Source organism: Poecilia mexicana, unplaced genomic scaffold, assembly GCF_051168715.1.
Source record: "Poecilia mexicana isolate PSO_F unplaced genomic scaffold, ASM5116871v1 scaffold_2, whole genome shotgun sequence".
NCBI lineage: Eukaryota > Metazoa > Chordata > Actinopteri > Cyprinodontiformes > Poeciliidae > Poecilia > Poecilia mexicana.
Genome location: NW_028263371.1, coordinates 31,994,959 through 32,009,120, shown reverse-complemented (window position 1 = coordinate 32,009,120; position 14,162 = coordinate 31,994,959). Strand labels below are relative to the sequence as shown.

At 44.3% G+C, this 14,162-nt stretch overlaps 2 protein-coding genes across 3 annotated transcripts; one reads left to right on the top strand and one right to left on the bottom strand.

Moving 5' to 3' along the window:
• The first annotated feature begins 381 nt into the window (after window positions 1-381).
• On the top strand, window positions 382-8,459 carry fam171b (family with sequence similarity 171 member B). Its single transcript, XM_014991592.2, has 8 exons — window positions 382-1,425; window positions 1,717-1,950; window positions 2,582-2,674; window positions 2,757-2,915; window positions 2,988-3,158; window positions 3,237-3,353; window positions 3,843-3,966; window positions 4,068-8,459. The coding sequence occupies exons 1-8, from the start codon at window positions 1,242-1,244 to the stop codon at window positions 5,377-5,379; spliced, it is 2,394 nt and encodes a 797-aa protein (XP_014847078.2). The 5' UTR covers window positions 382-1,241; the 3' UTR covers window positions 5,380-8,459.
• Window positions 8,460-8,505: 46 nt separating this feature from the next.
• Window positions 8,506-13,146, bottom strand: zswim2 (zinc finger, SWIM-type containing 2). Of its 2 annotated transcripts, XM_014991593.2 has the most exons (10): window positions 13,056-13,146; window positions 12,005-12,161; window positions 11,849-11,925; window positions 11,364-11,404; window positions 11,084-11,294; window positions 10,739-10,990; window positions 9,707-9,791; window positions 9,552-9,619; window positions 9,324-9,483; window positions 8,506-8,967 (listed from the first exon to the last, which is right to left on the bottom strand). In XM_014991593.2, exons 2-10 carry the CDS (start codon window positions 12,155-12,157, stop codon window positions 8,539-8,541), a joined length of 1,476 nt encoding a protein of 491 aa, XP_014847079.2. In that variant the 5' UTR covers window positions 12,158-12,161; window positions 13,056-13,146; the 3' UTR covers window positions 8,506-8,538. The 2 variants fall into 2 exon arrangements, with proteins under 2 accessions (XP_014847079.2, XP_087870871.1); XM_088014745.1 differs by lacking the exon at window positions 13,056-13,146 and having other exon boundaries at window positions 12,005-13,049.
• Window positions 13,147-14,162: the final 1,016 nt, after the last annotated feature.

The following is a 14,162-nucleotide window of genomic DNA, read 5'->3' as shown; positions in this document are numbered from 1 at the left end:
TGAATTTTAAAAATGAGAACTCATGATGGTTTTGAAACGGTATCAGACGCCACCTAGTGGTGGCTTTCTAATGTCAGTTCCGTCCTGATCAGTTTTATGATGGAATAATCGGACAGGTTTCTGTTCCACCATTTTGAAATATTTCGTGAATATAATTCTTACTGTTTCCATTTAATCTTAAAATGCTTTAAAGAGAATACATTCATGTAGTTGACTTGGACATTGAAGAATTTTCTAACTCCCTCAGTTGAAGCACTTATTAGGACTTGAGCAAATAAACTTTATTTGTTGTTGGTTTATTATTATTATTTTGTATTTATAAGACCGAGTCCAGATCACAGGGACTTGCAACAAACATCTTATGGGTGGAACACTGCCCCCATGTGGAGAGGAACAATTACTAGCCATTTACCTTATTGTAGTAATATTTCATTTTAAAGAGGAAACTTAACTGTGAGTTTGCCAGTGCAAGGGAAAAACACATCAATGATGACGTAAGAACTTCTGTCTTATCAAAGATCTTGTTTAGTCAAAGACACCTCACTCTAAATGTTTGGGGGAAGAGGGCTTCACATAACTCTGCATTGCTGATGCACAAGTTTTACCACAGTATTTTCTGGTGATAATTGACATGATACAAGTTAAAATCTGTCAGCCTTACGAAAAACAAGCAGCTCCTTCTGTCGAGTACTTTAGGCCTACACAATTAATTCCAATTAATCGTGTTTTGAAATATAAAAACTGTATTATGCAGGCAAAATGAGGGAAGAAAATTCAAATGCAACAAAAGAACAAATCAGAAAAAAAAACCCCGAAAAACAAAATAAAAGGAGACAAACACAATAATGATCAAATCAACTGTGGAGAAAAGTAAAAGCAGAAAAAAGAATGAGGGAAGAAAAAAGGTAATAAAAAAGGAAAATGAAATGTAATGTCATTGTTGCATTTAGATCTAGGTCTCCAAAAATTACATATATATGAAATATTTATTGCATACGAAATATTTTGTACATTTAGGTTAGCTTTATTTCAGTCAGTTAGTGGGGCATCTGTTCACGTCAGACGATCTTCGAACACACGCCCAGCCTCAGCATCAGCGCATCATTTTTTTTTTTCCACGCGCCTCTCCCCTCCACCCTCGGCCCTGCGTGACGCGCACAAACACTGCCGGACCTCCCGATCCTCGCGCTCTCCTCTCGCGCCTGCCTCGTTATGCCTTTGATCCCCGCCGGCCTGCCGCCATGTCCGCTGCCGATCGCTCCCTGCCGCCGCTGCTGATCCTCTTTCTGCCGTCTTCGCTGCTGATCTGCCTGGATGGACCGCTGAGAGCGGCGGCGGAGGGCGGAGGCCTGTCCTCACCCCCATCTCCGCTCGGGGACAATGGCGTCCCAGCCGCCGTGGGAGACGCCTCAGCTCTGGCTACAGGTAAACATCAGCAGATGATGCCAGGACAAACCCAGAGAAACAGTGTTTGTGTTGGGAGACAGAATGTCCATGAATAACGGTCCAAAACAGTTACCTCATTATTAACCCAGAGCTGCTGACCTGGAGCTTCTGTGTTAATGAGGACCTGGTGGATTGGAGGTGAAGCTCCTGGATCTTGTGTGTGTCCGTGTAATTTTCCATAATCTCAGCTGCGCTCACCTCATCACTTTTTCATGGACCTTACGCCTCATCACACTTGCAGCTCTGATCTCCTCCTTGCTTTCTCCCCAGAAGCCCAGTTTTCCCTGAAGGTTCTGGTGAGAGACCTGGTGACCCGCCGGCCGCTGGCTGGGGCCTCCGTGGACATCTACCTGAACCACACCTCAAAGAGTTCAGCCCAGACGGGGGAGGACGGGGAGGTCCTGCTCTGGGTGCCCTACAATCCGGGTGTTAGTTTGACTCTGCTGGGCAATAAGGAGGGGTATGTACCCACCCCCCTGCCCTGGAGCACCACTAAGAGACCAAGTGAGTGACAGAGACGGTACCGTTAGGAACACCTTCCATGTTATTTACAGTAAAGTCAGCAGAACCCTCAGCCTCCCTTACATCTGCATTGTTCATGAGTGTTACTGAGGCGCTTCTGACAACACACAAGATGCGCTCTGCTTATTTTATTGACTCCATCAACGTGTCACCAGACCATCTTTGTCCTGCTCAGAAACAGGGAGGCTGGGGGCTCCTGATGGGACAAAGGGCTCCTCTCTATTGTCTTGTGTCCCCCAGTGGGTATGGGTTTGGCAGCGACGCAGCAGGGAGGTGGCGGTCTAGATGGAGGATGGAGCAGGTGTTTTATGGCTCTTGTTTTTCAGAGACACCTCCCCTTTGTGCTTGTGATCCAGACTGAGGAGTCCTAGGAAGACGCATGACAATGAGGACTCCACCTAGTGGTCAATGTACACAATTGCATCTTTGTTTCTCTTTTTCCCCCAGTCCTATCCAGCGCCCTGCTAATATAGTGTTTTTGTTCCTATTACACCAGATGCCTATTTCACCAGAAGCGACCCATTTTTTTGGTTCCACCAAAATATGGAACCTTAAAGTTCCATTTTTGTCTCAAACGTGTTGTTGATCATAAACATTTTTGGTTTTATTACAGTTTTCTCCGCTGTGACGTTGCTGCTGCTCCCTCAAAGTCAGGGAAACATCTGGCTGTTTGAAGACTCGGTACTCATCACCAGGAACTTACCTGGTAGGTTCACCTTCATCTCAGTGAGACAATTTACATAAAAACACATTTTCAAAATTTTTTATTACGCTTCACCTTTTCACAGACAGCTCATCCCAACCTAAGGCCAAGTTCCCCAAGAACCTCCTCACGGTTTCTGATAAAAGCAACATCTCTTCACTGATGGCATACCTGACTGTGCCACAGCACCACCTGGCAAAGGACTGCACCAACTGCACCCCAGGGATCATCAGCAGTAAATCTGGTTAGTATTTTATTTGACTTACTAAGGCTCGTCTGAACCTGGAGATTTGAAATTTTTATGAAATCTTTCCAGTGCTCAGAAGCATCGAGCTGAAGGCAGTAGCAGCTGTCAGTATTCAGTTGTATTCCGGCAGCCAGGAGCTTCAGGTCAGAGGACCCATCCAAATCAGCCTGCCGCTGGAACACAACACTCACTTGAGGTCCTCACACACAGTACCTGCCTGGGCATTCAACCTGAAAACAGGTAGGAGTAAAACTCTTTGAGAATATCAGAATGCACGAGTGACATAAGCTTGACTACATGAACCGATGCTCTGCGAAGGCGCCTGGGAGAATCACGGTCTGGGAATAGTTAAAGCAGTTGGTGACGAATTGGTTTGGACATACACTGCATCCCATCTGGGCTACTGGATCGCTGCCCCCCACCCTTCGGCAAAAGGTACCTCAGGTGTGTTTTCTACGTCACATAACGGTGCTGCGAAAACATGTTTTACGCCTTCAGGATTTGATTTTTGACCTTAATAATCACATCAATAGCTGATCTCTTTTGTTGTTGTAGAACCATCAACCTTAACCAAGGCAAGTTAGGTGTGTAGAACTTTTAGATGTTTGTCTGAGTTCTGTGACCTCCTGCATGAGTTGGGGATGCAAATTCAGACTAATTTTTATAGGTTGGATACCCCTTCACCAGTCTTTCATATTTTATCCATTTTCTAGATAATGTTATCTCTGGTTTCTTGTCTCTTTAGATTGAGAGAGGTTGCGTAACATTTTGAATCTTATCTCAGTTCCATTTATTACTTTATTGTACAGGTTGCTCATGAATCTGAATTTAAAAAATGTGATTAAATAAGGTTGTAAACACCTTTTCACGTCACTTTAAATACGGTATCTGATACCAGGACAAACCTGTCATTTTTCTTTGTAGATTATTTCGGACACGTAAATTCTATGGATTTCATCTCTTACCACACTTATCTTTTGGTGGGAATACTGGGAGGAACTCTTGCCATAGTGATTGGATTCCTGTCCTTGCTTCTCTGTCACTGCGGGTAAGAAAAATACTCATCGCATCAATTATAGTACATATAAATAAAGGTTGCTGAGGGTCCAGATGACCAACCCAATTGAGTTTTGCCGTTTCCACATCCAGCAGTTCCCGTCAAGAAGCCACAAGGAGGAGAAGGGCCCGCTTTTCCAAACTCACTGTAGTAAAAAAAGACCAGACAACCTCCACCCACACAGAGGAGGGTTTGCTTCTCCGATCTGGTGACAACAGCCTTGCCTCCTGCAGTGTCCAGTGTGAACCTTCATCCACACCCAGACACAAAGCCAACTACAACATCTATGTGGAGGATCCGGGGAGTCTGACCGCAGCTCCTCCTTACGACAATATCACTTCAGATCGGATGAAAGGGACTCAGCCTCCGCCGCACTACATCAACAATGAGGACGTTGCTCGGATATGTGAGAAAGCAGAGCAAAATCGGGCCAACATGAACTCTGACAACTTCTTTCAAGACAAACTGGTTCACATCTACAACCAGCCGGTGGCGATTATTCAAGCTCCAGAGCTGTTTGGTGCTCAGGAGCAGCAGCTTCCAGGGTGCAAGGCTGCCACTTTCCCCAGGAACGGAGCTGAATACGACACTCATTCTGAGCCTGCGAGCAAAGACAACTACACCCAGACACTACCCAAAGTCCACTCTCAAGGCGGGAGCAGTCCACAGCAGGGCAATCCGGATGAGCCTCAGCCTCTGGAGACACCCCCACCAGGACAAGGTCCTACTGCTGGTGTCTGGGGACGCTATAGTAACCTTCTGGAGTCCTCTGTATCTGTGCCAGGGACTCTCAATGAAGCGGCCGGTATGGAGGCCTTCAGCAGTGGCCACAGCAGCGAGCTCCAGGGGATTTCTGAACGCACCTTACTGGAACTGACTCGTGGCAAGTCCTCATCGGCTCACCCCAGGGCTTGGTTTGTGTCTCTGGATGGAAAACCAGCCGCCCAGGTTCGCCATTCCATCATCGAGCTCCAGAGTCGCCACCGGCCACCAAGCAGTAACGACACCAGCCTGGACTCTGGCGTGGACATGAATGAGCCCCTGCAGAACATCCGCGACATGGAGCGTGACAGGCCGTCGATGAGGGGCTCCTCCCTGTCGCATCACGGCAGAGGCGGCCGTTACGTTGAGGAGCAAGACCTGAGCAGCAGCGAGAGCGGCACCACTGCCACTTGTACTCCAGAGGACCCTTCCCTAAGGAACATTCTAGACGGGAGCAGTGGAGCTATTCCCAATATTCCAGAAGAGCGGGATGGGATGGATACATCCAGCGCACAAGAGGACAGCGAGTCGAAAGGTACGCCACCACCTCGACGACTTCGGAAGGTGAGAGAAAGAGGGAAGGCAGAGAAGAGAAACACCAAGCACGTCCGGGAGGGAAGACCTTTGACCAAGAGAAGTTAGAGCTCACTTTAGACGTACACTTGAGTGACTGGAATCACGTTCTCAAATTTGTGTTTACTTAGGCAATGTTGTTGTCGAGTCCCGTGATTGTACAACTTTGCCAAAGAAAGCATAAGCTGACTGACGATGCGCGGCACATCTACGGTGTTTCACATTGAATCCTGACGCAGGTGCCGTTTAACCCTCCCGTTATATTGCGGGTCAAATTGACCCATTTTAAATTTCAAAAATCTAAAGAAAACTGTTAAAAGTAGTTTTTTCTGTTTGGAATTTCTTCTGTTTGACTTAATAAGCATAAAGAGCATACGAGATGAAAATTGGTTATTTTATGTAGTTTTAACCCCCTTCACATCTACATAGAGGAGTCAAATGTAGGTGTAAAAAGGGTCAAAAGTGATACTATTTGTTTGTTTGCAACTGAGACTAATTTCACCTGATACACAGACACACAAACACACACCCTCTCCCTTTTCTCTTTACCTCACTAGTAAACTGTGAGAAGCCTTTTCTGTTCTCATGAGCAAATCTGATCCATGTTGAGTGGACACAGAGGAGGGGGCAAACATATGAATATACAAAAACCTTAAACATTATACAATGTAGTCGTTTTCAGATTTTCAGTGTCCTTAAAAAGGGGGTGAGGGGCTAACAGAGGGGCCCTGTGACGGCTCTAAAAAGCAAGAACATGTTGTGCTCATGAACAATTTGCACAAAAGTGTTGAAATGAGCACTTGAAAGGACCAGAAAGAAAATATGACCCTTTACTACTATGCTACCAAAGGAAGAGTAGACAACTTGGACAAGATTACTAGGTCATACAGCACACTGGCAGTAAAAAAAGAAAATATATATATATATATAATTTTCATGTATAACCACAGATTTTTCTTTGTAGGTTTTCCTAGTGGATGTAAAAAAAATAATGAAGAAAATATTGTTATTGCTGTAAATATTGATTGAAATTGTCAGCAATAATCAGATGTAAAATTGTTTCAGGGAAAATATTTGGATTCTGACACTACTACACTGGGAGGATTACTGCTACAATGCAGAATTGAACATAACGGGAGGGTTAAGAGGTTTCTGCACCTCATCCTGTCATTTCCTCAAATCTGAACATCACCAGCGAGATTCTTCAAAGCTAATACAATGCTTAACCATTCCCAGTGTTTGCATTACAGAGGGTGCCTTTCTTACTGCCTGTAATCACAAAATGTAATTAGTTTACTTGTATTTATTGAAAATCTGAATCTGCAGGATGGACAGTTGCACCGATCCTCACCACAAATGCCTGCTTTAAATTCAACAAGCTTTCCTAATTCTCAGTACTCTCACTTGATTTTTGAACATACTGCCTCAATAGGACTGCAAACACTGAACTGGAGAAAGACTAACACACAAGTACAGAGCTGCCACATGACTTTCACACGTGATATACGATATCTTAGGTCTGCAGTTGCTTTTATTTGCATGAAAATGAATGTTTCCTTTAGCGAGTGAACACATAGATCCACAGAGTAAATAGGAGGTCAGAATAGCTTTTAGACAACTCGGTGACCGAATGTTTTTACTGTCAGGTCTTGCCATACGACTCAGTGTTGTGCTGCCAATTGTAACTATTCCATTTCTGGGATTTTTACTCAACAGTTAGAGAGGAGCGAAGGAGCCGATATTTGTTTATTTCCAAGTTTTAGAAATGCATTCAGGGGATCTACCTTAATGGGTTTATATGCTTTAACGTAAAAATAGGTTTTACTTTCATCGTCCACTGATCCAGTCAGGATACTTTTAGGCCAGGATCTTGATACGTTTTCCACGTCGTGGTGCATGATTTGAATGATCGACTATCAAACGGAGGGTTGAAGTCGACTAAATGTTTTTATGCTTTTGAACTGCCAAGGGAGCTAGTTACACACCTTAGTTTGCAAGTCGTGGAAAGCGAAAGCCGACGTCTTTCCTGTCAGTTGCTGCCGCGCAAATTCATGCAAACGCACATCTTTGCGGTAGTTGTGATAAATGGGGGTGGGGGGAGTGTTATAGTGGGTGGGTTAGGTTTCCTGAAAAGACCCAGTCTGATCTGACTTATGAGCTTATAGGGCAGGCCAAAAGTTTGGAAGCACAAAACAGCATATTGGTATACTTTGCAACAAGATAACATAAAGAGACTTTTATTACAATGTATTTTGCTATATTTATCAGGTGTTTGGATTGAGCTGCTATTTTCTTGAAAATAATTTTTGAAGAAAAGCATTAAACAGTTGTTTCCAAACTTTTGGCATGTCTGTATATTCTGAAAAATACATAGAGGACCAATAGCATCAATTTAAGATAGAATCCTTAAAAGGATTACGATGACAAACATGTAGCTACCGTCACACTGTCATCAGTCCTGGGAACAACTAGCCTCGGTATGTAAAGTTACGAAGCCTTCAGAGACATTTGAAACTGATCAGGATGAAACAGAATAATTCTCACCACAAATGAATATTTCTTGCAATTCAACTTCACCTTTATAGTCTTCCATTATAGCTCTACTGCTACATACTTTTAATCATGATTGATGCTCGATTCCGTATATTCAAGTGTTATCTTTTATATGTAAATACCATTTTCTGTGAGCACTAGTTTAATGACGTCACCTTGTTTATTTTTTTGGTTTCTATTTGAAAGAAGGTGGAACGATCTACTCATGTTGTGTTAGTGTGACTTATTTTAAGGTCGTCTCAGTGGACGGAGCCTTCTAAGACATGTAGCTTGATCACGAATACACTTTCACTCACCGGTCATCAGCTCGAAAACGCAACGTCTCCCTGCTTCTTCGGTGAGATGAGAAGTAGTGTTCAACACTTTGTGCAGATATTCTTGTCGAGAACAATAAACCTGTTGTCGCTCTGGTTTTTGTAGCGATCCAGATGAATGTAAACTGTACTAAATTTGCTGTGGATCCATCCACCGTCACGCCTTTGGTTTCTTCCAAACGGGCCACCGCTTGTGTTTTTACCTTTGTAGTGATGTTAGTGTTCTTGTAGTTATTGCATCTTTTAAGAACTTGCTTAATAAACTTACTTCATACTAAAATACCCTGAAGGAGTCGGTTTACTGATCTAGTAATTAGACTAAAGTGGATTGAGTGAAACGTGCAGACATCCTAGTCTGCTTTTATTGTTTGTTTATTGAAAATCCGGTCATTCTCAGCTCCAAGCCGTCTCCCATTGCGTCTCTAACAGTCTCCTTGTCCACGTCTTTCAGATGCACTTTGGCTTTCCTGGAGGCCAAAGTGCCGGGAAAGCCTTGAGTCTTTTTGAAGGGATTCATGCTGGAATTCAGTGCTGGCCGACTAAAAGACGAGGCATCTATCAATACCTCTGAGTCAGGAGCGCGACGCGCAGGAGAAGGTTTGGTACTTTGAGCGAGCAACGCTGTCCCAGGGACAAACAGGTGTTTCAGGTCGTCTTCCTGGTGCTGGACGGAGGTGACCTCAGGAGAGCTCTTCTTCCTGTCCGTTGGTCTCTGACAGTAGATGATGTATCCATCTAGGGGACAGGATCGTGACCTCAGGAGGATCTGGTCCACACAGTCCATGTGAAACTGAGGGAACAGACGAACAAACATCACGGCGCCTTCAAAAAGTATTAGAACGTCTTGAACTTCTTCACATTTTGACATATTACGACCCAAATGTCAGTTTATTTCACTGGGATTTTCTTTGTTCGTATTGTGAAGTGCCAGGAAGATCATTTCCTCTACAGAGAAGTTTAGTCTGTAGAGTTGAAGCTTCTCAACTGGATATGTCATTCTAAAACATTACACCTGTTCTGTTTTTGTCTCATCTGACTTGTGTTCAACTATAGATGGTGGAGTCCAGAAAGGGACGCCAGGGAATGCATATCCCAGTTTTAAAGTTTGAAAACACCGGCAGGGTTAGCAGGAAGAGTTGTGGGTACCTTGTGTTGACAGGGCAGAGTTCGGAGCTGCTGACCCTGACCGAATCCCTGCAGGCAGATCCGACACTGCATCCCCTCATCCAGCAGCCGAGAGCCGCGCCTCACCTTGGCCACGGGGACACGCTCCAACACGAAGTCCGCAGGAGGCTCCGCTGGAGCGCTGAGGAGAAGACGGCAACACTTAGCAACGCGTGAGCACAGCAGGAACTAAATCCTCCCTGAACGCACCTTCCATCCCGTGGCTCTGGATCCAGGGTGGAGCCCTCAGTCACAGGAGTCCACTCCTCTTTTCTTGTCTGTTTCAAGTGAAAAAGGTTGTTTCATTCAGAAGCCGTTTAGGTCACAGCGGTGTGACTGGCTGAGGTTAAATCACAGAGCCTTACTGTTCTTGAAGCAAGAGGATGCTGCGAGTGGCTGCCTTTCTTCACGCAGGTCTCACAGAGATACAAAGAGCTGCAGAGGCTGCATCTGCAAAAGACACAACAGACTTCTTTGATCTGCTTCGTCTCGTAAGATAAATGCTATTCTGTTTCAGAGCATCCAAGTGAGAGAACTGGTCTGGTTCCCTTCTACTTTATCTTCACTCAGAGGAACCACAATTTATGCTGGTACCAGTTTAGGATTGGATGGAGAATTTGAGAGGAACCAACCAGGACTCAGAACTATAAATGAGGCTCACCAGTAGAGTCTGGCCTCTTCTCCTGCTGACTGACTCATCTGTCCATCTGCTGCTGCTCTGGAGCTCGGTTTGGTGAGTAAAAGGTTGTGGTGGGAGTCAGAGGACCAGGTACGTTTGGGGTCCCCTGTACATTTTTCTGCTTTACCAGGTAGGTAGGTCGGTGAGCCTTTTTGTTAACTAAGGATAACAGAGTTTTTTTTCTTTGTTTGTCCTTTGAGCTGACAGTCAGATCCTGTTTAGTTTCTCTGCTTTGCTTCAACCTAACTGTCCCTTTCTCTCCGACTATATTGGCAAAACAATCTTCTTTCCCAGAGGCTGTTTTATTGTGGTTGTGATGTTTCAGAGGTGTTCACACTACTAACACACCACTGTGGATCCATGTCCGATGAAAATCTGACTACATTTACTGACGATGGTGAGTTCGGATCGGTTGCGACGGTAAAACACATTCAGTCGGCACTAAGGGGACCACCCGATTTAACTGCTGGTTTCTAACACAATGACTCCAGATTTGACCTGATGCTGCAGCTAAAATGGAGTCAACTCAAACTTGTGGTTCTTCAGTGACCCATCAGCATGACCCATAACCGCAGGTTCCTATTAGCTGATTTACTGTGTTAATAAACCATAGCAGCTAGCTGGTGTTTGCTTCCCCATCCTGTGCTGAGTTAAATTGGATTTGTCTCTTCTAAGGTGGGCAGCCTGGCTGCAGGAGTGTTGGTCTGGTCCAACCCACCTGTAGCAGGTCCCAGTGACCGGGCCCGCTCTGCAGCTGCAGCAGACCACTCCCAGGTGTCTGTCTGCTCGCTCCCTCTCAGCAGCAGTGAAGAGCCTGGCTGCGTTCTTAGCCTGCTCCTGGAGCAGCTGCAGGGAGCTGAAGCTCTCCCTGCACAGGGGGCACCGCAGCATCTCCTGGCCGTCTGACAGGCCCTGGTGGTCGGCCCACACCTTCATGCAGGAGATGTGGACGCTGTTACCACAGCCGTACCTTACAGGGACAGACAGAGAGCATCAGGAGATCTGACCCCAGAAACTGAGGTAAACGTTCCGGTCAACAGAAACCGCCGCGACCCAAACCCACCTGCAGTAACACACAGGCTGTTTTTTCTGCAGCAGCCCCTCCAGACAGATCGGACACACGTCCTGATTCTGAATCTCTTTCCGGCAGATGACTCCGGTCTCTTGTCCTGGAAGGCTCTGGTGGGGAGTCCCAGCAGCAGAGGCTTTAGCCTGGTGTGAACCCTGGAGAACCTCCAGCAGCTGGCGCTCTGATAGCCCCGGCTGAAATGCATCTGAAGTGGAAAAACACGACCTGTCGACGGATCAAAACTACAAAAGGTATTCAAAGCAGCAATGCTTACACTGGTGCTCTCTGGGTAGCCGGAATTTCCTCAGCAAAAGCCTGGAATCACACATTATTGGTTAGTGGGCAAAATCAATGTAAGGTTTAAAATATTCTTTTGTTTTAAGCAAATATACTTCAGTGTAAAGGTAATTACAGACCGCTAACTTCTGCTAACTAGTGAGTCTGCATGAAAATATGCCTTTACCTGGTGTGAAACAATAGAACATGTAATGGAATGTTGGATTAAAGCCCATTAAAAGTGTCATTATTTACCAAATGACACTTCGTGACGACAGTCATAAACACTCATGAAGTCTCCCTTCATGTTCCTGACCGGTGTTTTGTCATGGTTACGACAGTATCATGTCACTCTTAAGCACACCCCTTCAAAGTAAAGCGTTACCAAAATATTAAATGCAAGTTTGAAAGTTGCTGGCTCAATATGAAGAACCTGGACAACATTTGAATCAAATTGAGAAGCAAACTGTGTGTTAGTGATACCAGCAGATGTGTTTGCACGGCTGCTGCTCCCTGGCGAACGTTGGACAGGTGCACGTATGTCGCTCGCCCAGGCACACCTGGACAACAAGAGGACATTCTGGATCTTTTTGCTCCCTGATCTCTTGAGTGGACCCCCACTGTCCCAACGCGACCGACCTTAAAGTTTGCCGTCTCTCCATCCTCCTTGAGCAGGAAGGCAGTTGGGCCAAAGGACCGCAGCAGGAATACGGTGGAGCTGAGGGCTTGATCCTGGTGGGAGTTCACCGTGTCGCTGGGAACGTTCCTCCAGCCGGTTCGCCTGGACATCATGTCGCTGATGGGAGGGGAGCGAGGTATGGATGTACACCAGAACATTATGGGAAACGGTTATAAAAAAAGGACATGACATCCTATAAGCTGTTTACAAGGAGTGATAATTTGTTGCAACAACATAGAGACCATCTATGAAACATTATGAGATTGATTTCAGAGCAAAACATGATTATGTCTGGCTGGCAAGTGACACTGTTTATCATAGAAAACTAAAGAACCTATCTGTTAGGTTCTTTTGTTCAGATTTGTCAGATCTTTATGAAAGGCAAAAATTACAGAGACGTAAATAGGTCAACCTATAAAACTACCAAAAAAAGAGAGAATACTTTTGAATTACAAATGTATTAATTTTATTGTAGGGAAACATGTCATTCACTTCACTTTAAGAAATATGTATTACCTGTTTATGCTTTAATATTTGGTTTTATTAACTATTCCTGCAGATAATACATATTTCTCTTGTAGCTGATAGTATGGCCTTTGTAGCTTGCATTAAATGACCTACTTTGACCTCTATTTGCTTTTTAATGTGGTTATGTAAACTCTAAAACAGCGCCCCTCATGGTGGCAGCACCTTACAGCAGCTCAGCCGGTTCTGATTGGTTCTTTTTCTAGTTTAGTTCATTTTCTGTCTGAATCGTTTCTGTTTGGACAATTCCTCACTCTGATTCTGGACCCTTATCAGCTGGAATGATTCATGCTGTTACTTTGTAACTTTCAGACAGTTGTTACGCCATCCACGCATCGAAATGCCCGAAGCGACGTCGTTAATTTACAAACAGCTCGGCTCTAAGACGAGAATTCAAGGCAACAGACAAAGCGAACTGTTTGGATATTAAAACTGCTTAAATGAATACATAAATAAACTACTTCAAGTTAAAGTGGATAGCCTAACCTGTTTCGGCACGAACGTCTTAGAAAGTAACCTGAAATTTCCTATTTTGCGCCAAAACGATGAGACGACAGAACTTTACACTCGAACCGACTCGGAGATCCTGTAGGCATGGTAACAGTAGACTTCTGCGTTTGACCGGCAGAGGGCGACATTGTCGAGAAATGGAAGATGCCCTTCCAGTTTGATCCGTTTTCTGCTGCTTGTAGACGAAACAGAAATAAATAAAAAAAACCTGTGTCGTTATTTGAATATTAGAAATAAAATTGAAAATATTAAAACAAGCCAGGTCATTCAGTTCAAATGAAATTCAAAACTGTTTTATTTACCCCTAAGGGAATTGAATTGATATTCTTTGCATGTACCATGGAAGTTATTTATTTGTTCAAAGTGGTTGATTAAATGATTGAGGAAACGACAAGACAGAAGAGCAGAGCTGCGATCTGGTTTGTGTGAATCGACTTCTTTTATTTGGACTGCCATCATAAAGGTTTGGTTCACAGCAATAAATAATTAAAACAAGCCAAGCAAACGGAACAACAAAAGGTAAGATGGATGACAGACATGGATGATGGAGATGGAGACGGTGAGTCTGTGCCCAGAGCAGAACTGAGCAAAGGCTTATTTTTCTCTCCAGTGCAAACAACCTGATGGTAACAGAACAAACCACTGGACGGAAAAACGCATTTTGACTTGACTAAAAAGACAACATGAACATTGGGCTCAATAGAACTGGTGTTTAAATTTTGATATGCTGCTTTGTAATTGTTATGATTGTTAAACTGTTTTATTAATTTCTACCAAATAACTATTTTTGCTCATTTACTGCCTCCGGCCAATTCTTTTTCCTTTCATCTCAGTTCCTGTTGTAACCCCGTTGAACCTAGCAACTGGTCTATAACTTCTGAGTTATTTCACTTGACCACTTGAGCAGATTGAGAACAATAGCAGAACAAGAATGTTTCATTGCCACTGCCAATGGACACGGTCAAAAACAAACAAAAACAAGACATTGCAACAAAGTATGTTGGCTCCAGGTTTTCCTGCTACCTCAGACAGTGTGCATTATTATGGCTTTGAACTTTGACCTGAAGGCAAAAATATGCTACA